The 20,460-nt window shown below is 36.2% G+C and overlaps 2 protein-coding genes across 3 annotated transcripts; both read left to right on the plus strand.

Annotated features, from left to right (window-relative positions):
• The first annotated feature begins 1,733 nt into the window (after nt 1-1,733).
• dbnla (drebrin-like a) lies at nt 1,734-18,724 on the plus strand. Of its 2 annotated transcripts, none has more exons than XM_048181058.1 (18): nt 1,734-1,988; nt 2,340-2,395; nt 2,526-2,638; nt 2,753-2,827; nt 4,959-5,105; nt 5,198-5,275; nt 5,358-5,509; nt 7,293-7,347; nt 7,439-7,513; nt 9,815-9,923; nt 10,036-10,197; nt 10,286-10,348; nt 10,429-10,535; nt 10,724-10,808; nt 13,241-14,231; nt 14,613-14,683; nt 17,365-17,464; nt 18,411-18,724. In XM_048181058.1, exons 1-15 carry the CDS (start codon nt 1,906-1,908, stop codon nt 13,375-13,377), a joined length of 1,497 nt encoding a protein of 498 aa, XP_048037015.1. In that variant the 5' UTR covers nt 1,734-1,905; the 3' UTR covers nt 13,378-14,231; nt 14,613-14,683; nt 17,365-17,464; nt 18,411-18,724. The 2 variants fall into 2 exon arrangements, with proteins under 2 accessions (XP_048037015.1, XP_048037017.1); XM_048181060.1 differs by having other exon boundaries at nt 7,442-7,513.
• Nucleotides 14,096-18,724, plus strand: LOC125262347 (cytochrome c oxidase subunit 5B, mitochondrial). Its single transcript, XM_048181061.1, has 4 exons — nt 14,096-14,231; nt 14,613-14,683; nt 17,365-17,464; nt 18,411-18,724. The coding sequence occupies exons 1-4, from the start codon at nt 14,135-14,137 to the stop codon at nt 18,521-18,523; spliced, it is 381 nt and encodes a 126-aa protein (XP_048037018.1). The 5' UTR covers nt 14,096-14,134; the 3' UTR covers nt 18,524-18,724.
• Nucleotides 18,725-20,460: the final 1,736 nt, after the last annotated feature.

Genomic DNA, 20,460 nt, shown 5'->3' on the forward strand with positions numbered 1-20,460 from the left:
CGAACGCTGCGTGACACAATCTCAGCACTGCAAATCATCTGTTTTGTGGCTTCATGTGAAAAAAATCTGTGATTAATTCATTCAAAGATGATCTTGGCTCAAACTGCACATGTGGTCACATAAAATAGCACAATTTAATTGCACACATATGATTTTCTCTGGCATATTATTAATGTGGTTGAAATTCTGAGGTATACACTGATTTTGAATCCTTCGAGAAGATTGAAGCACTGAGTTAATTTGTTTCAAATGTAGTGTAAATTAATGTAGATTTGCAGACCACATGGGCAAAACATGTGGGATTCGCTCAAATTTCTTTTTACAGTATGATGGCTGAAGATTTTTTCCTCTACAAACTCTCCTTTTTCCTCTTCATTTTGTTTTAATACGCTGACCACTTGCACGAGTCTTCTGGCATGATCGAGGTGACGGGCCAAAATCGTGAGAATAGCGACATCGTGCGGTCAGACTAATAACTACAGCTATTATTTTAGACCCGAGTGCCATTTAGAATAGAATAGATGGATGTTGCTAAAACAAACAAAAAAAATGTACATAAAAATGTAATTTACAAAAGCATTTGCTGATACAATTTCCAAATGGGGACCTATATTACAGGTTTGGAATTGTTTTTTAATTATAGGCCTATATTATATGGAAAATATAACCAGTGTAGGGGAAAGTTACTTTTAAAAGTAATGTGTTACATTAAAAAAGTAATTGTGTTATTTAGTTACTTTTTATGAAAAGTAATGCATTATGTTACTTTTTGCCTTACATTTTCTCACCTGAGCTGGTCTTGCTTGTTTGTTTTTTAACAAATAAATAAATAAAATTTATATTTTTGGCAAATGTAAAAAGCCCTTTCACAACAAAAGTAAAAAGAAGCCTCAGGCTGAAGGATGTGCAACCTTACTCCTGATTATTCTTTATTTAAAAAAATAAAAAAAATAACTTCTTGTAAATCTAAAAGTAACGAAAAAGTAATCTGATTTCGTAACTCGCGTTACTTATAATGCGTTACCCCAAAACTGAATATAACATCTGGCACCTGTACAAAAAAAGAGCCGTCATTATCTATTATTCTGAATTTTGTCACTGAATAACTTACATGAACTGCTACAATGAATGTTGAACATATGACATTGGTATGTCGGATCGTCCAGTTTCTCTTGCTCTGTCAGTCAATAGATACATATTCTGAAGCAAAGCTGAGCATTTCATTATGTTTAGTCTATACTTCAGGTGATCGCAGAAATGTGATTTTACTAGCTGAACTTGTTCCACGTGTGAACTTGTTTAAAACTGCCTTTAGACCAATAGATTTGCTACTAATGTGTGATTCGCGAACAAATGATTCTTTTGAACAGTGATTCAGGCCAACCGATTGTTTGTATGGTGAATTTGTTTAGCAGTCTGAACAACACTGCCATTCTTTCAGATTGTTTACAATACTGTAACACAATTTATTTGACGCAATCTATCATTTTAAACGAAAAATGGAACATAAAATGGCGCGCGTGGAACACTTTTGACTAAAACGTGTGAATCGTGTTCAAAGAAATTAAACTGTTCGAACGAACCGATTCGCTCAAATGATTCCCAATGCTAATAGATTGATGACTGAAAGACAGAAATTGTAATAGGCTATATTTCGTCTAACCACATATAATATTTCTATATTGGTTTCCTTTAAAACAATTGTTATGGCTATTAGACTGTTGGGAAAATACAAGTTCTTTCTCTTCCTCGTTTCAATTCCCAAAAAACTCGCTGAACCTGATCTCAAGGGACAGGTGCGTTTTTAAAACGACGGAGGACGGTTCACTGGAGGAGGACGACGGGGTTATGATTACATCTCCATTAAAAGTTCTCCACGAGTTCTTGCAAGTTTCATGACCCACTATGGCAGTAAACCTGAGTAAAAACGGACCCGCGCTTACAGACGCATACAATGAAGTGGTGAACGGGAAAACGAGCACAAACTGGTAAGACATCTACGTCTTACAAATCGAAAATCATACTATCGAAAATGGATGAATGATTGACAATTAGTCAATTGCATGTTCTATTTATTATCTTATGGTACTGAATATGCTTCATAACATTTAATTTAAAACGACTTTTAATTTAACATACATAACATGCAAATTAGGCTATTTAGGATTAAGACTTGCGAGGTATTACATAACTCGTGTGCTCGAAAGAGAATAACTGGTTACTTGATGGGTATTTTAGTGCATTATAGATATGATTGTTAGTTTTTAGTGGTTATCTTCAGTCATTCTATTAAAGGAAAAGGACCATGCATACAAATTAACCATATTTGTTGATTATAGGGTGTTGTTCACCTACGAAGGAAACAGTAATGACATTCGAGTTGCAGGAAAGGGAGGTGAGTGATTACTGTAAGAATGCCAACAGAGTGATGTCATTCTTTTTTTTTTTTTTTTTTTCATATTTTATGAGTCAGCAGTCAACAATTAGTACTGTTGCTTGTTTGTTTTTATCTGAATGTGCAATAGATGGTGGGCTTGAAGAAATGGTGGAGGAACTGAACAGTGGTAAAATCATGTACGCTTTCTGTAAAGTGCTGAACCCCAGTTCTGGAGTCTCCAAGTTTGTGCTTATCAACTGGGTATGAACAGAACACAAATATCCAAAACTGAATGTATTAATGAAAACTGCTTTATTATGTTAACCTCTCAACTTCCATTATAGAAATAATCTTTGTACTGTTTATTGGTTTCAGACCGGCGAGGGAGTAAAGGATGTTAGAAAGGGTGTTTGTGCCAATCATGTTCACTCAATGGCCAATTTTCTGAGGGTGAGTGCAAAATGGAGCCTATAAAAATTCTCAGTTTAATTTTTTGTTATATTAGTGTTCTTGTGTAATGCCATTAGTATGGAAGCTTCATTCTACCATTGAATAAAAAAATTAGAGCGGTCAAATCGATTATTCGTGATTAATGTACATATATGAATATTTATATAATTTCATAGTGGAAACAAGTGTCCATACATTAGTATGGAAGCTTGTTTCCGCCATGAAATAAAAAATAAAAAAGGTAATTGCGACTCTCTCACAATTCTGACTTTTTTCTCGCAATTGTAAGATTATATCTCACAATTCTGACTTTTTTTCAAGTTATAAAGTCAGAATTGCATGATATAAAGTCAGAATTGCATGACAAAGTTAGAATTGCAAGTTATAAAGTCAGAATTGCGAGTAATAAAGTCAGAATTGTGAGTTATAAAGTCAGAATTGCATGATAAAGTCAGAAGTGCGTGACAAAGTCAGAATTGCAAGTTATAAAGTCAGAATTGCGAAGTATAAAGTCAGAATTGTGAGTTATAAAGTCAGAATTGTGAAGTATAAAGTCAGAATTGTGAGTCATAAAGTCAAAATTGTGAAGTATAAAGTCAGAATTGCATGACAAATTCAGAATTGCAAGTTATAAAATCAGAATTGCATGACAAAGTCAGAATTGCAAGTTATAAAATCAGAATTGTGAAGTATAAAGTCAGAATTGTGAGTCATAAAGTCAAAATTGTGAAGTATAAAGTCAGAATTGTGATGTAAAGTCATGACAAATTCAGAATTGCAATAAAGTTATAAAATCAGAATTGCATGACAAAGTCAGAATTGCAATAAAGTCAGAATATAAAGTCAGAATTGTGAAGTATAAAGTCAGAATTGTGAGTCATAAAGTCAAAATTGTGAAGTATAAAGTCAGAATTGCATGACAAATTCAGAATTGCAAGTTATAAAATCAGAATTGCATGACAAAGTCAGAATTGCGAGTTATAAAGTCAATTGCGAGTTATAGTCAGAATTGCGTGATATAAAGTCAGAATTGCGTGATATAAAATCAGAATTGCGAGTTGCAAAGTCAGAATTGTGTGATATAAAGTCAGAATTGCAAGTTATAAAAAGTCAGAATTTCGTGATGTAAAGTCAAAATTGCGTGATATAAAGTCAGAATTTCGTGATGTAAAGTCAGAATTGCGAGTTATAAAGTCAGAATAAAGTGATAAAAAGTCAGAATAAAGTGACAAAGTCAGAATTGCAAGTTATAAAGTCAGAATTGCATGATAAAGTCAGAATTGTGAGTTATAAAGTCAGAATTGCATGATAAAGTCAGAAGTGCGTGACGAAGTCAGAATTGCAAGTTATAAAGTCAGAATTGCGAAGTATAAAGTCAGAATTGTGAGTTATAAAGTAAGAATTGCATGACAAAGTCAGAATTGCAAGTTATAAAGTCAGAATTGTGAAGTATAAAGTCAGAATTGAGTTATAAAGTCAGAATTGTGAAGTATAAAGTCAGAATTGTGAGTTATAAAGTCAGAATTGTGAAGTATAAAGTCAGAATTGCATGACAAATTCAGAATTGCAAGTTATAAAATCAGAATTGCATGACAAAGTCAGAATTGCGAGTTATAAAGTCAATTGCGAGTTATAGTCAGAATTGCGTGATAAAGTCAGAATTGCAAGTTATAAAGTCAGAATTGCGAGTTAAAAAGTCAGAATTGCGTGATATAAAGTCAGAATTGCGTGATGTAAAGTCAGAATTGCAAGTCATAAAGTCAGAATTGCAAGTTATAAAAAGTCAGAATTTCGTGATGTAAAGTCAGAATTGCAAGTTATAAAAAGTCAGAATTTCGTGATGTAAAGTCAGAATTGCATGACAACATCAGAATTGCAAGTTATAAAGTCAGAATTGCGTGATATAAAGTCAGAATTTCGTGATGTAAAGTCAGAATTGCGAGATATAAAGTTGCAATTCTGACTTTACAACTTGTAATTCTGAGAAAAAAAGTCAGAATTGTGAGATAAAAAGTCACAATTTTTCATTTTTTCATTTAGTGGCGGAAACAAGCTTCCATAGAGATGGTCATCATAATGTAATTCTCTAGAAATTCTTCATGTTGAATTTTGAATGTGTATTTTATAAAAGGGTGCCCATGTGACCATCAACGCTCGATCAGATGATGATGTTGAACCTGCTGCCATCATGGAGAAGGTTTTCAAGGGTTCGGGCGTCAACTACAACATCCACAAAGAATCAAACCAGAACAATAATTTTGAACCTACTGGACGTGTGGTGAGTGAAGCCATATTTAAATCATATTTAAAGGGACTTTGAATATCTGCATGTTTGCCTTTTGGATTACTCCAATGCCTTTGTTCTCACAGGGTTCTGTCTATAAAAAGGTCAGTGCTTTAGATGAAATCCAAGGTACGAACAGAGAAAACTTCTGGGCTCAGGCTGAGGTGAGGAAACAGTCACAGTAAAACGCAAAGCTTTTATCTTCTCATCTGCTCTTGACACGTTCTCTCCCATCTCCTTTATCAGCAAGATGAAAAGAACCGCCGACAGGAGGAGCGCAGGAAGGCAAATGAGGAGAGGCAGCGTCTGGAGAAAGAACAGAGAGAGCAAGAGGCTAGAGAGGCAGACGAACGAGAACGAAGGCGGAGGGAGAGAGAGAAAGAGATAGACCAGCAGAGGCAAGTGACTTTGTGTCGGTCCCATTCATATCATCAAATAGAATCTACACTGCTGTTCTAAAGTTTGGGGTCAGAAAGGTTTTTAAACTTTTATTCAGCAAGAACGCATTAATTGGATCAAAAGTGACAGTCAAGTCATTTATAATGTGTTTCTATTTCAAATAAATGCTGTTCCTTTTAACTTATTATTCATCAAAGAATGTTTTCAACATTGATAATAAGAAATGTTTCTTGAGCAGCAAATCAGCATATTATTATAATGATTTCTGAAGAATCATGTGACACTGAAGACTGGAGTAATGATGCTGAAAATTCAGCTTTGCCATCACAGGAATAAATTACATTTTAAAATAGAAATCAGTCATTTAAACTTGTAATAATATTTCACAATATTACTGTTTTTACTGTATATTTGATCAGCCTTTGATGAGACTTCTTTCAAAAGCATTAAAAAATCTTACCTGCCCCAAACTTTTGAACGGTGTAAATCAGGGGTGTCCAATCCTGTTCCTGGAAGGGCAATGTCCTGCAGCGTTTAGCTCCAATACCAATTAAACACACCTGAACCAGCTAATCAGGGTCTTACTACCAGAAATACCCTCTTTCACTATTCCTTACATTAGTCCACTAATATAGTTCACTTGGAAGTAGTGAATGAAAATGAGTGAGTGAATTCGGACGCCGAGTGTGCCAGAAGGGCTGCCGCTTTTGCGTAATTTGTGGTTGCAGTTTAATAATCATTTGAAACTTAGCAAGCTAGCAGCTCCAGTAGTAATGAAAAGATTTATCTTGAACTCTTTCATGGAAACTATCTATAAACTTTAATTAATAACCAATTAAAAAGGAATTTATACCTTTATGATATTACAGTGTGTCCACATTGGACCAGTGGTTTGGAAAATGGATGGATGGATGATTAAGCTGTGGGTGGGCGCCATCTTCTGGTCAGATGCGGGAATTCATTGGCACGTGACTCACAGTGCATTATGGGTATTTTCTAGTTGTTGAGCGTACATCGGTTGTACGCTCGTTATTGCGGTGCATTGTGGGATTGAATGAGTGCGCTCAATAATGTCCACAATGGTTTCGGACAACTCTACAAATGGCTGTTCCCTCAAATAGCCCTATTTCAAGGTATAGGGGGCGATTTCAGACACAGCCATGGTCTTATTACCATTGGCTCTACCATTGGAGAAAGTGTAACGGCTAACTTGGATCATGTGTGCCTTGATAACCAATCACATTACAGCCTTGAGGTAATTGAATTTCATTCAGAGTTGTGCGACATTCAAACACTGTTTGCGGATACCATAGAAATGAACGAGCTGTAAACTGAAACATACCTGTCGCGCAGTTGTCCGTGACTTATCTTATAAAACAGCTTTTTTTCAATGTAAACTCTAAAAATAAATCAATCAAACATGTCGATTCATTAAATGAAAAGCTGTTTTCCCACAAAAGCATTTTATTCAGGGTAGTGAAGCCTTTCCTCCATTGATATGGTCTCATTTCCTGAATACCACAGTGTTAGCAGGCGTTACTTTTTTCTTTTTTCTTTTTTTTTTGCTAACCTTACAGGCTTGCCTTCAAGTGGCTTTGTTACTAGGCAGACTAGAAACTTCCAGGAAGGTGTGTTGAGGCAAAACTCTGAGCTAAACTCTGCTGGACAGTGACCCTCCAAGACTGAGTTTGGACACCCCTGGTGTAACTACTTCACCAAATATTTAAAAGTTGCTTTGGATATATGTGTCTACTAAATAACTACCTACTTGGTGTCTCACAGGCTTTTTGAAAAGAAACAAGAGGTAGCAAATAAAGAACAGGATCAAAGAAAACTGGTAAAATTATGACATTCGTTTTTTCCCCCTGCAATAAATCTGAACATTTTAAAAACATATTTTATATATAATGTTTGTCACTCTTGTTAAGGAGAAAGAGGAGAAGGAACACCAGTCTCCTGTAAAAGCAGGAATATTGCGAGCTGAGTCTGTGCAGAAGGCCAATGTGAGTTCACCTCTGATGAGTCTAAATAAATACAGCACAACAGTGAGCGCCCACAATGACAGTGTCCTTGGATCTTGAAGACTTATTTCCCATTGATTTTCTCCATAGAGATTTCAAAAGCTCTTTAGTAAAGAGTTCAAAACCTCCTAGATGAATCACTGGTTCGAAGCAAAAAGTATATGAAAATCATCTGATCAAATGAACTACACTTCCCACGAAGCATTATATAAGAACAATATATTTTCTATTTATACAGGTGCTGGTCATATAATTAGAATATCATCAAAAGGTTGATTTATTTCACTAATTCCATTCAAAAAGTAAAACTTGTATATTATATTCATTCATTACACACAGACTGATATATTTCAAATGTTTATTTCTTTTAATTTTGATGATTATAACTGACAACTAAGGAAAATCCCAAATTCAGTATCTCAGAAAATTAGAATATTACTTAAGACCAATACAAAGAAAGGATTTTTAGAAATCTTGGCCAACTGAAAAGTATGAACATGAAAAGTATGAGCATGTACAGCACTCAATACTTGGTTGGGGCTCCTTTTGCCTGAATTACTGCAGCAATGCGGCATGGCATGGAGTCGATCAGTCTGTGGCACTGCTCAGGTGTTATGAGAGCCCAGGTTGCTCTGATAGTGGCCTTCAGCTCTTCTGCATTGTTGGGTCTGGCATATCGCATCTTCCTCTTCACAATACCCCATAGATTTTCTATGGGGTTAAGGTCAGGCGAATTTGCTGGCCAATTAAGAACAGGGATACCATGGTCCTTAAACCAGGTACTGGTAACTTTGGCACTGTGTGCAGGTGCCAATTCCTGTTGGAAAATGAAATCTGCATCTCCATAAAGTTGGTCAGCAGCAGGAAGCATGAAGTGCTCTAAAACGTCCTGGTATACGGCTGCATTGACCTTGGACCTCAGAAAACACAGTGGACCAACACCAGCAGATGACATGGCACCCCAAACCATCACTGACTGTGTAACCTTTACACTGGACCTCAAGCAACATGGATTGTGTGTCTCTCCTCTCTTCCTCCAGACTCTGGGACCCTGATTTCCAAAGGAAATGCAAAATTTACTTTCATCAGAGAACATAACTTTGGACCACTCAGCAGCAGTCCAGTCCTTTTTGTCTTTAGACGCTGTCTGTTGTTCAAGAGTGGCTTGACACAAGGAATGCGACAGCTGAAACCCATGTCTTGCATACATCTGTTCGTAGTGGTTCTTGAAGCACTGACTCCAGCTGCAGTCCACTCTTTGTGAATCTCCCCCACATTTTTGAATGGGTTTTGTTTCACAATCCTCTCCAGGGTGTGGTTATCCCTATTGCTTGTACACTTTTTTTCTACCACATCTTTTCCTTCCCTTCACCTCTAAAATGTGCTTGGACACAGAGCTCTGTGAACAGCCAGCCTCTCTGCAATGACCTTTTGTGTCTTGCCCTCCTTGTGCAAGGTGTCAATGGTCATCTTTTGGACAACTGTCAAGTCAGCAGTCTTCCCCAGGATTGTGTAGCCTACAGAACTAGACTGAGAGACCATTTAAAGGCCTTTGCAGGTGTTTTGAGTTAATTAGCTGATTAGAGTGTGGCACCAGGTGTCTTCAATATTGAACCTTTTCACAATATTCTAATTTTCTGAGATACTGAATTTGGGATTTTCCTTAGTTGTCAGTTATAATCATCAAAATTTAAAGAAATAAACATTTGAAATATATCAGTCTGTGTGTAATGAATGAATATAATATACAAGTTTCACTTTTTGAATGGAATTAGTGAAATAAATCAACTTTTTGATGATATTCTAATTATATGACCAGCACCTGTATATATTAAAAATGTAATTTATTCCTGTGATGCAAAGCTGAATTTTCAGCATCATTACTCCAGTCTTCAGTGTCACATCATCCTTTAGAAATTATTCTAATATGCTGATTTGGTGATCAAAAATTTCTTATTATTATCAGTGTTATTATCAACAGTTATTATCGACAGTTGTGCTGCTTAATATTTTGGTGCAAACTGTGATACATTGTTTTTCAGGATTCTTTAATGAATATAAAGTTCTATAAAACAACATTTCTTTGAAATAGAAATATTTTGTAACAGTGTTAATATCTTTACTGTAACTTTTGATCAATTTAATGCATCGTTGCTGAATAAAAGTATTATTTTATATTTTTTGTTTTTAAGTAGAAAATAAATGAGTTTTTACTTCTGGAATTCTAATATTTTCCTCTAGGCCACAGTGGACATAAAAATAGCATATTCTACCTTTTTTCAGGAGGCTGCGTCAATCATCTCTCAGCGTTCCATCAATCCCAGGGAGCTGTTCATGAAGAAGGAGAGAAGCTTGATCAACAGTGAAACACCTTCTTCAGCTTCTCAACCAGGTACAAAAAACTCTTATCACAAAGAACATCTGACAAAATCTCATATATAAAACATGCACAGTCTCAAGCCATTAATCTCAATATTCAGATTACTCGTGTCTTTTCCCCTCAGGTCAGTTGAGAAGCCCATTTTTATCCCAGCAAGCAGTCAGTGCTGAAAACCCTCCCAGACCCTTATCTCCAGTTCGCCCCGCAGCAGCCGTCTCAGTTTCACATGTACCAGCTCCCATCTCTCCTGTGCGTGAAACACCGGCTTTCCCTGTAAAAAATGCAGGTGAATGAAAGCGACACAATCCCTCTTGTTTCTCTAGTTTAACATTATATGACAGTAAGTTATAAGTTGCCTTATTTCTGCCTTTCAGACCCCTTCTCTGATGATCCATTTGTGTCTGAACAAGCCGAGGGATCTGAAGATGAATGGGATGGTATATGTTCTCTCTATAATGCTTATCAATCAGGGTCATATTTATTCCTGAAATCTGACTTACTGTGTATCCTGGTGCAGATTCGGATGAGGAGGGATTGAGTCCTGCTGCCGGGAACCAAGAAGATGAATACAGCATCTACGCGAACGTCCCCTCAGATGAAAGTCTCTATGTGAACGTTAATCAGGTTGGTACCTTGTCATCATATCATCCAAACCATGCAACCATGAGCTTTTAGGTCATTTTTATGAATAATTTTCTGTAGCAATAATGATTTAACTGGACTTAAATTGTTATATTGTTGTAAATAATAATATTGTCTATTATAATAAATGGTTGTCACTTAAATGCCATTATTTATTCTATTATTTGAAGGATTTCCAAACCCCTACTACTGAAGACGAGGAGACTGGCGATAACCAGAACATTTGTGCAAGAGCACTATATGACTACCAAGCTTGTGAGTACTTTAATTCTGCTGTATTATCTAAAAATTCATGCAATAGATTTAAAAAGTTTTAATGTAAATTTAGAAAATTTAACTTTTGAATATTCCATACTCTCTTTTATTCAATGAAGGTGTGATATTAAAGGATAAGTTCACTTCAGAATTAAAATTTCCTGATAATTTACTGACCCCCATCTCATCCAAGATGTTTATGTCTTTCTTTCTTCTGTCAAAAAGAAATTAAGGTTTTTGAGGAAAACATTCCAGGATTTTTCTTAATATAGTGGACTTCACTGGGGTTCGACAGGTTGAAGGTCCAAATTACTGTTTCAGTGCAGCTTCAAAGGGCTCTACATGATCCCAGACAAGGAATAAGGGTCTTATCTTGCAAAACAATTGGTTATTTTATATATATAAAAAAAAAATCTATACTTTTTAACCACAAATGCTCATCTTGCACTAGCTCTGTGATGTGCGCAATGCATTACGTAATCACGATGGAAAGGTAGGCAGAAGTACCGCGGTAGGGCGAAAAACTCCATCTCATTTTCTCCTCCAACTTCAAAATCGACATCATTGTTTTACCGTTTTTTGTAAAGGCCGTTTGACTTAGTCTTTGCACGTTCGCTTTGTAGACACTGGATCGGTACTTCCATCTACATCACGCGTGATCTTTCCAACATGATTACGTAATGCCTGCCGCATCGCAGAGCAGTGCAAGACGAGCATTTGTGGTTAAAAAGCATATAAATTTTTTACATTTTTTTTAGAAAATGACTGATTGTTTCGCTAGATAAGACCCTTATTCCTCATCTGGGATCATGTAGAGCTCTTTGAAGCTACACTGAAACTGTAATTTGGACCTTCAACCTGTTGAACCCTATTGAAGTCCACTATATGGAGAAAAATCCTGGAATTTTCTCCTCAAAAAACGTAATTTCTTTTCGACTGAAGAAAGAAAGACAAACATCTTAGATGACATGGGGGAGAGTAAATTATCAGGAAATTTTAATTCTGAAGTGAACTAATCCTTTAAAGGGCACCTATTATGCCCCTTTTTACAAGATGTAATATTGGTCTTGGGTGTCCCCAGAATGTATTTGTGAAGTTTCAGCACAAAATACCCCACAGTTAATTTATTATAACCATTTGAAAATGTCATTTTTGGGGCCTGTTTTAAAAAGAGCTGTTTTGGTGTGTACCACCTTAAATATAAATGAGCTGCATATCCCCGCCCTGCCTTTGGATGAGGGCGTAACTTGCATACCTATGGCAATAAACAGTCGGTAGAAACAGAATGGCTGAGAGTGAGAGACCCGCTGTTTTGTATGGCATTCAGCCGTACATGTTTGAACCGGAATCAGACCCAGATGATGAAGAGACTCCGGCAGAAGAAACACAATTGAGAATGGAGCAGGACGTCTCTGAATGGTTATTTGATACATTTATGTACTTATAGAGTTTTAATCGCGCCCCCTTTGCAATTATGGATGTGCAACACACACACTGTGATAACGTTCGCGCAATTTTTTGAAACTACAAACACAAATACTGTGATAACGTTTGCTAAGTAAACATACACAGTTTTTAATACAATATCTTTAAAAAAAAAAAAAAAAAAAAAAAAAAAATATATATATATATATATATATATATATATATATATATATACGTGTGGATACACACTATACAAACAAGGTTTAAATTATATACACAGACATTCTACGACGACGACAACAACTTTAGACGCATTTGTTATTGAATTGGCTGACATCGACTGAAATGACCATTTGCTCAAAAACATTAAATACACTTACTTCTTCTGGAGGTGACGTTGGATCGCGAACAGTAGGCAACGATCCACACTTGAGGATTAACTTTGAAGCAAGACCTGCTTTGAATTGACCCTCGTTCTCAAAACAGTCAGTCAAAAAATGATTCGCGCAAACATAAACGTATTTTGGAATTTTGAGTGGCGCCTTTCTTACGTAAATAAAATCCATCCACTGCGTTTTCAGTGGCTCTGATGTCGGAAGTAAGTGAAAACTACTATATTCATTATTACATCCCACAACAGCACACTTATGTTTCTTAGGAGACATTACCGGCTGTCGTTGAAACAATGGAGGATGGTTGACAGATCACCGAGGTCGGGGTCTATGCCAAAACCAGATTGTCAATCAAACCACGTGGGTGGGGCTTAGCGCAATTCTACATCACAGTGAGAGCAATCTTAGAACAGGGCGTTCTGAGACAGTGCTTATGAATTATTGAGATTGTAAAAAAAACACTGGGTGGATTTTTCTCATTCTAGGGTGGTTTTGCTCACACACTGCCAACACATTTATGGTCAAACACCATGTAAAAGTGAATTTTGCATAATAGGTGCCCTTTAAAAACATATAAATTTATGCATTATATTTTCTTCTTTGTTTCACATCTAGCGGATGACACAGAGATCACCTTTGACCCGGATGATATTATCACAGGGATCGAGATGATAGATGAGGGCTGGTGGAGGGGTTACAGTCCTGATGGTCACTACGGACTGTTTCCTGCTAATTATGTGGAGCTTCTTTAAGTCTACAGTAACCAATCAGATGCAATACTATGTGACTAAATGATTGTGGTTTGCTAGTGTGCTTTAATGATGTTATGGGGCATTTGGAAAATCTGAAATTTCTTAAATTTGTACTTTATATAAATATTGTTCAATAAAAGTTTTATGTCTCTTTTATGTTCTTTTTATGTTTATTCAAATAAGCCAATCAAACAAAGCACGGAAAATAAACACCAGCATTGTAATCAATGAAAATATTCCCATAGTTAGGTGCAGCAAAACATATTGATTACTATCCTCACGAACATTTACCATGTTTCCACTAAAATTACAGTAATTAAACGTTAAGTACACCTACTTATCAGATAATAAGGTACTGAATAATTACAGCACCAATGGTATTTACAAGGTAGGCTGATTTGAATAATTAAAAAAGGCCATCTTTTTTGCATCATTTTGCATTAGCCACCAATGACTTAAAAAAATAACATTAAAGAATGATCTCAAAGTATAGGACATTTAAGGACTTCTCAAATTATTTTTTATAAATTACAATAAGAATAACCTTAGCAACTATGAAATTTGACCAAAATTACAATTAAAAAGTAACATTTTTGTCTCAAAGGCTTTTCTGTCCAATACTCATCGCTATCCACTTCACACCAAAGGGTATGGAATACATATGGTGATGACGTCTAACGCACGCGACGTGATAGTTACAAAAGCGCATCTTCGACGTCATCAGCCCGATTCTAGTAGTTTTGGGGAAGAGGAAGACATGGCCGCAAGGTTACTGCTGAGAACCGCCGTACGGGCCGCGACGACCTGCAGGCCGTCTCCAGTGGTCGCTCTGAGCAGAGGGATGGCGGCGGGAGGTCAGTCTTTTATCTCGGGCTGTTTTTAATAACCGAAACGCACAGCAGCATCATTTGAGAGCCAGTTTGAACGCGTGCCAAGGACGCGATGCCTTCCGCGGAGGTCGAGGCTCTTACCGCATCGGCAGTTTAAACAGGAAAACATTTGTTTAGTTATGATTTCTCATAGGATGTTATAAGAAATTGTGTTGTTTTAGTGTTTTAATGTGTGTTATTGAGATATGTTTGTGACGTTTTAAAGAAATAGTAGTTTTATATTGACAACTAGCAGATAGTCTTCAAACGCAATAAATGGACAAATGTGAATTGCTGGTCGGTAAGGGATTTTTTTTTTTTTTTTTTAAAGGTGTTTTAACCGAAATTTGACCCTTTTTTACGCAGGTATTCCCACTGATGAAGAGCAGGCAACTGGACTCGAGAAGAAGATTATGCATGCTCTGAAAACAGGCTCAGTATGTATTCTTATGAACTGTCAAAACTGTCAAACTCAATGTTTTTGTCATTATTGTCCTCATGTTGATCCAAACCTACATGCTGTTAAATTCTCACAAAAAGTGAGTTTTGAAGAATATGTACATAGTTATTTCTATACAACAACTTTTAGGTTAAAGAATTAGCTCACTTTCAAATTAAAATTTCCTGATCATTTACTCACCCACATGTCATCCAAGATGTTCATGTCCTTCTTTCTTCAGTCGAAAAAGAAAATAAGGTTTTTGATGAAAACATTCCAGGATTTTTCACTATATAGTGGACTTCAATGGACCCCAAACGGTTGAAGGTCAAAATTACAGTTTCAGTGCAGCTTCAAAGCGTTCTACACGATCCCAGACGAGAAATAAGGGTCTTATCTAGAGAAACCACCGCTCAGTTAAAAAAAAAAGAAAAAAAAAGAAAGATTTTATACGTTTTAACCATACATGCTCAATTTGAACTAGTTTGAACTAATGTTTGAACTAAATTCTCATATACAATATGCAAGTATATAACAATTAGTTCAAACTTTGACCTGTGGAGGGCAGTAATACACTTAGCAGTGTCTACACTGCCGGAATAATAGAGAAGAAGAGAGCTAGTTCAAGATGAGCATTTATGGTTAAAACGTAAACCAATAAATACATTTTATTTTAATGTATATTAAAATAGAAAACCATTATTTTAAATTGTAGTTATATTTCACAATATTACCATTTTTTTCTGTATTTTTGATCAAATGTGCATGCTATGGACTGGGGGAATGCACAGTGCATGCAGGGGGTTTGGCCTCAATAGCCCTGCAGTAAGTACTATGCTGTGTGAATGTCAGGGTAAAAATTCAACTGAAATTAAAATTGCATTAAATCTTGTTGTTTTAACCAAAATTATGCTGCAAGATGTTTTTTTTTTCAACTACATTTAAGTACCCTATTACAGGCTAACCTGCAATTTTGCAAATTCCCTGTTTATTCCCATTAATTCCTGTTAATTCCCATATATTCCTGTTAATTCCCATGGAAAGTTTCCAGCTTTGAAAATTCCTGGAATTTTGCAACCTTAGCAGTAATACACTTAGCAGCATCTACACTGTCGGAATTCTAATAGAGAAGAAGAAGAGAGCTAGTTCAAGATGAGCATTTATGGTTAAAACGTATATAATTTTTAAAATAATTTTTAGAAAATGAGTGATGGTTTCGCTAGATAAGACCCTTATTTCTCATCTGGGATCACATAGAATGCTTTGAAGCTGCAATGAAACTGTAATTTTGACCTTCATCCATTTGGGGTCCATTGAAGTCCACTATATGGAGAAAAATCCTGGAATGTTTTCATCAAAAACCTTAATTTCTTTTCGACTGAGGAAAGAAGGACATGATCATCTTGGATGACATGGGGGTGAGTAAATTATCAGGAAATTTAAATTCGAAAGTGAACTACTCCTTTAACACTCCAAAAAAAGACACAAGTTGTACGTTTGACTTTCAAATATGGTGCATTTTGATGGTCTCATGTTAGATTAACGTCATTATGAAAGTACATTATGGTTCTCTTGTAAGAACTTGTAAGAAAGATGTTGTGACCATGGCTGGTACTATATTTGATATCAACAATCAAACTTAATAAAAATATAAAATAAAATACATTTATTTTTCTAGTATGGAAAATGGCAGCATTAAAGATTAGTCCACTTTTAAATACACTTTTCCTGATAAATTTACTCACCCTCATGTCATCCAAGATGTTCATGTCTTTCTTTCGTCAGTCGAAAAGAAATTAAGGTTTTTGAGGAAAACATTCCAGGATTATTCTCCTTACAGTGGATTTCAATGGCTACCAACAGGTTGAAGGTCAAAATTACAGTTTCAGTGCAGCTTCAAGGGCTTTAAACGATACCAGATGAGTAATAAGGGTCTTATCTAGCGAATCAATCAGTCATTTTCGACCAAAATACTACCGTTTAGGCTTTATAAACAAAATATCGCCTTGACTACTTTCCGCTTCCGCATTCTTCATAACGCTTACGCTGATGTCTACGCCTTCCCTATTCAAGTTACGGAAAAAAAACGAAACAGGCGCTGCGTTCGTTCCATAAGTAGACTAGGGAAGGCGTAGGACATTCAGCGTAAGCGTTATGAAGAATGCGGAAGCGGAAAGTTTAAAGCCCTTGAAGCTGCACTGAAACTGTAATTTTGACCTTCAATCTGTTGGTAGCCATTGAAATCCACTGTAAGGAGAATAATCCTGGAATGTTTTCCTCAAAAACCTTCATTTCTTTTCGACTGACGAAAGAAAGACATGAACATCTTGGATGACATGAGGGTGAGTAAATTTATCAGGAAAAGTGTATTTAAAAGTGGACTAGTCCTTTAAGGCTTCTTTTAGTGTGTGTTCCACAAAAAATACCAGTGTATATGTTTGAAACAACATGAGAGATGGTTACATGACCACATTTAAAAAATTTTTGGGTAAACTACTCATTTATATTGCACTTGGCTAAAGCTTTAATCCAAAGCAATTTGCATTGCATTCAAGATATACATTATTAGGTCATGCATTCCCTGGGAATCGAACCCACGACCTTGGCGTTGCCAGCGATATGCTCTATTTGTTTGCATTTCAAACAGACTGATTTGTAACATGTTTTTCCATCTCCCAGGATCCTTACAGCATGCTGAAGCCCAAGGAGTATGCAGGGTCAAAGTCGGACCCCCATCTTGTACCTTCCATCACCAACAAAAGAATTGTTGGCTGTGTCTGTAAGTTAAAACTCATGATTCTAGACCAGGGAAGGGCAACTTGTGTCCTGGAGAGTTTAGCTCCAATCCTGATCAAACCTGCCTGTAGCTTTTAAGACCTGTGTTCGAAATCACCCCCCATTTACTATTCTCTACATTAGTCCACTAAAATAGATCACTTTAAGGAGTGAATGAATTCGGACACTGAGTGTGCCAGAAGGGCTGCTGCTTTTGAATAGTTTGTGCTTGCTGTTTAATAATCATTTGAAACTTAGCAAGCTAGCAGCTCCAGTAGTAATGAAAAGATTTATCTTGAACTCTGTCAAGGAAACTACCAATAAACTTTAATACAACAATTTAATGACCAGTTAAAAAGGAATTTATACCTGTATGATAATACGCTGTAGCCACATTGGACCAGCGGTTTGGAAAACAGATGGATGATTCAGCTACGGGCGCTGCCATCTGGTCAGACACGGGAATTCATTCAGCGCGACCCTTGCAGTGCGTCATGGGTATTCTCTAGCCATTAAGTGTACATTGGTTGTACACTCGTTATTGCGGTGCATTATGGGATTGAATCACTCATTCAAGAGACTCGGGCTGAATCCCAAATGGCACCCTAAACTCATGGTCTTCCTCTGAGTCCGTATGTTCGTGACGTAATGTCGCTTTGACTGCCGGGTAAAGTCCTCTGCGTAGCATCCACTATGGATTTGGACACCATTACAAATGGCTGTTCCCTCAAATAGTGCCCTAATTACGGTTATGGGTGTGATTTTGGACACAGCCAAGTAATCCTGAAGACAATGACTAGCTTGTTCAGGTGTGTTTGATTAGGGTTGACGCTAAACTCTGCAGGATAGTGGCCCTCCAGGACAGAAGCTGCCCATCTGTTCAAGACACTTCACCCGATAGTTCTTTTTTTTTGAGGTTGTATTAAGCACATGCTTGTGTGTCTGTCTAGGTGAGGAGGATAACACCGCTGTGGTGTGGTTCTGGCTCCACGAGGGTGAAACCCAGCGCTGTCCCTCATGCGGCTCTCATTACAAGCTAGTGCCTCATGAGCTGCCTCACTGAGCTGCTGCCTCCAATGCAGCGTCGCATCCCAGAATTCCAGAGACGTGGTGACCTCATGTTTGTCTATTTGCAAAGAAGTACAGGGGATGTAACCTGTCCTCCTGATTTGGGACACAATATTTTAGCAGACAATTTCCGTAAATTATTGGAGTGTACATTTTGCGTTTGGTCCAGTTACACCTAATAAAATGCTTACTCTGACTTTGTCTTTGCCTCTTGTATTTTAATTCAGGTTAATTAACTTCTCTGTGTACTACTGGCCAAAAGTGTGGACACACTTGACTAGATTTTTTTTTCTTGAGACCTTAAAAACCTTTAGATTGAAAGGCTTAATATAAATTGTGCTTTTGTATGAATGTTTACAAAACTAGTTTTTTTTTTTTTTTAAATTTGACTTGTGCTTAATCATTTTCTATTTTCATTTTAGTCATTTTGTAGTTTCTATTAGTTTTAGTTGTTTATTTCTGTTTTGCTTTATTTCAGTTTTAGTACTAAAAAATGTATATAAAATGTATATACTTAAGTCTTTCATCTAAAATGTATATTTTAAGTATTGAAAACTGTCTAAATAGTCTTAGATTTAGTTTAGTATAAACTTTTGACTGGCAGTTTATATAAATTTCATAATGTATTTTTGACCTTGGCCTCCCCTTTATCGATGAGACTATTTGTATTGCAGTTTTATTATTTAGGAGGTTGATGGTTCATGACACATGTCTAGCTTTAATTTACGCTTTGCATGTTAATTAAACTGCCCAAATCCTGTCTCATACGGTTTGCCATTTAGTGGTCTGACTTCCCATTAGGAGGTTCAGCTGTTTGTTTCTGTATTTGTGATTTCGTCCTGTGTCCACAAGGGGTCATTTGTATGTAAGAATGAGAATTGAAGAGCCTTTGGGAAGAATGCCAACACAGGTGCCGTAAAACAATATTATGCTGTTACTTTTTCATTTCTCTATTCTTTTATTGCCTCATATCCAATATACAACTACATTATCTTATTAAATCTGCTTTATATGTGTGAAATTATTGTGAAAAGCCTTCATACAGTTTCCTATGCTGTATATAGTTTCCATATTGTTATTTCCATATAGTGTTTAAGTCTTATAGTTTCTGGTTCTTAATCTACTACTGCAAGTGATAATGCACAATGTATTTTCTTAATAGTATTATATAATAGTATATAGTTATATTAATAGTATATATTGTTTTCTTAATATTCATATATTGTTACATTTTCAGGTAATTAAAATGCAGATTGCACATTACTGGTTTACATCTATATGTCTAGGCTAATATTCAATCTTTTAGAATGGCTGAGAAAATTGGCTTTTAAGGCTGCTCTTCAAATGACCAAAAAAGACACTTTAGTCTTGATTAGCAAATGGTTATTAGCATAATGGAATTCATCAACATGAATTTCCAAGCTGTCATTTCAGGCTCTCTCCTGTTTACTGCATCTACCTACAGTATGTTCGTTTAATAAGCATTGCAGGCACACATAAATTTGTTTATATCTTTGAAAGTCATTATAATCAATTCATCACAAGATTTTTTTTTCTTTCATGAATGTGGAAAATGCCCTTAGTGGGTAATTTATGTTTTCTGTGTGTGTGTGTGTGTGTGTGTGTGTTTCATTTTTTCATTTCCCTGACAAGAAAACCTAAAAGCGAGATGTTATGAGCAATTTGCACATAATTGCCAGCATTTGCTGAGGCAGACTGTGAAAGCGAGGAAAATGCAACACAGATATATTTGAGGGGGATCTTATTTCCTGCGCATCGCTCCAATGAGTTGTTAGACATTGTGGCGTTGTGAAAATATTCACTGCAGATGTTTTGTTTTTGTTTTTCCAAGAGTGTCCTTCAGAAATGGCACTGGCAGTCATTTATATTTGCAGTTTAAATGGGTTTAAAACCTTATTTTAGGTGGAAATG

This window comes from Megalobrama amblycephala, linkage group LG2 (genome assembly GCF_018812025.1).
Source record: "Megalobrama amblycephala isolate DHTTF-2021 linkage group LG2, ASM1881202v1, whole genome shotgun sequence".
Classification (NCBI taxonomy): Eukaryota; Metazoa; Chordata; class Actinopteri; order Cypriniformes; family Xenocyprididae; genus Megalobrama; species Megalobrama amblycephala.

Excerpts from the sequence above, each read along its gene's own strand:
- LOC125262347 (XM_048181061.1), top strand. The coding sequence starts at position 14,135 with ATGGCCGCAAGGTTACTGCTGAGAACCGCCGTACGGGCCGCGACGACC. Across the intron at positions 14,232-14,612 it reads CAGAGGGATGGCGGCGGGAG|GTATTCCCACTGATGAAGAG; the intron begins GTCAGTCTTTTA and ends TTTTTTACGCAG. Across the intron at positions 17,465-18,410 it reads AAGAATTGTTGGCTGTGTCT|GTGAGGAGGATAACACCGCT; the intron begins GTAAGTTAAAAC and ends GTGTCTGTCTAG.
- dbnla (XM_048181058.1), top strand. The coding sequence starts at position 1,906 with ATGGCAGTAAACCTGAGTAAAAACGGACCCGCGCTTACAGACGCATAC. Across the intron at positions 7,514-9,814 it reads AGTCTGTGCAGAAGGCCAAT|GAGGCTGCGTCAATCATCTC; the intron begins GTGAGTTCACCT and ends ACCTTTTTTCAG. Across the intron at positions 9,924-10,035 it reads TTCTTCAGCTTCTCAACCAG|GTCAGTTGAGAAGCCCATTT; the intron begins GTACAAAAAACT and ends TTTTCCCCTCAG.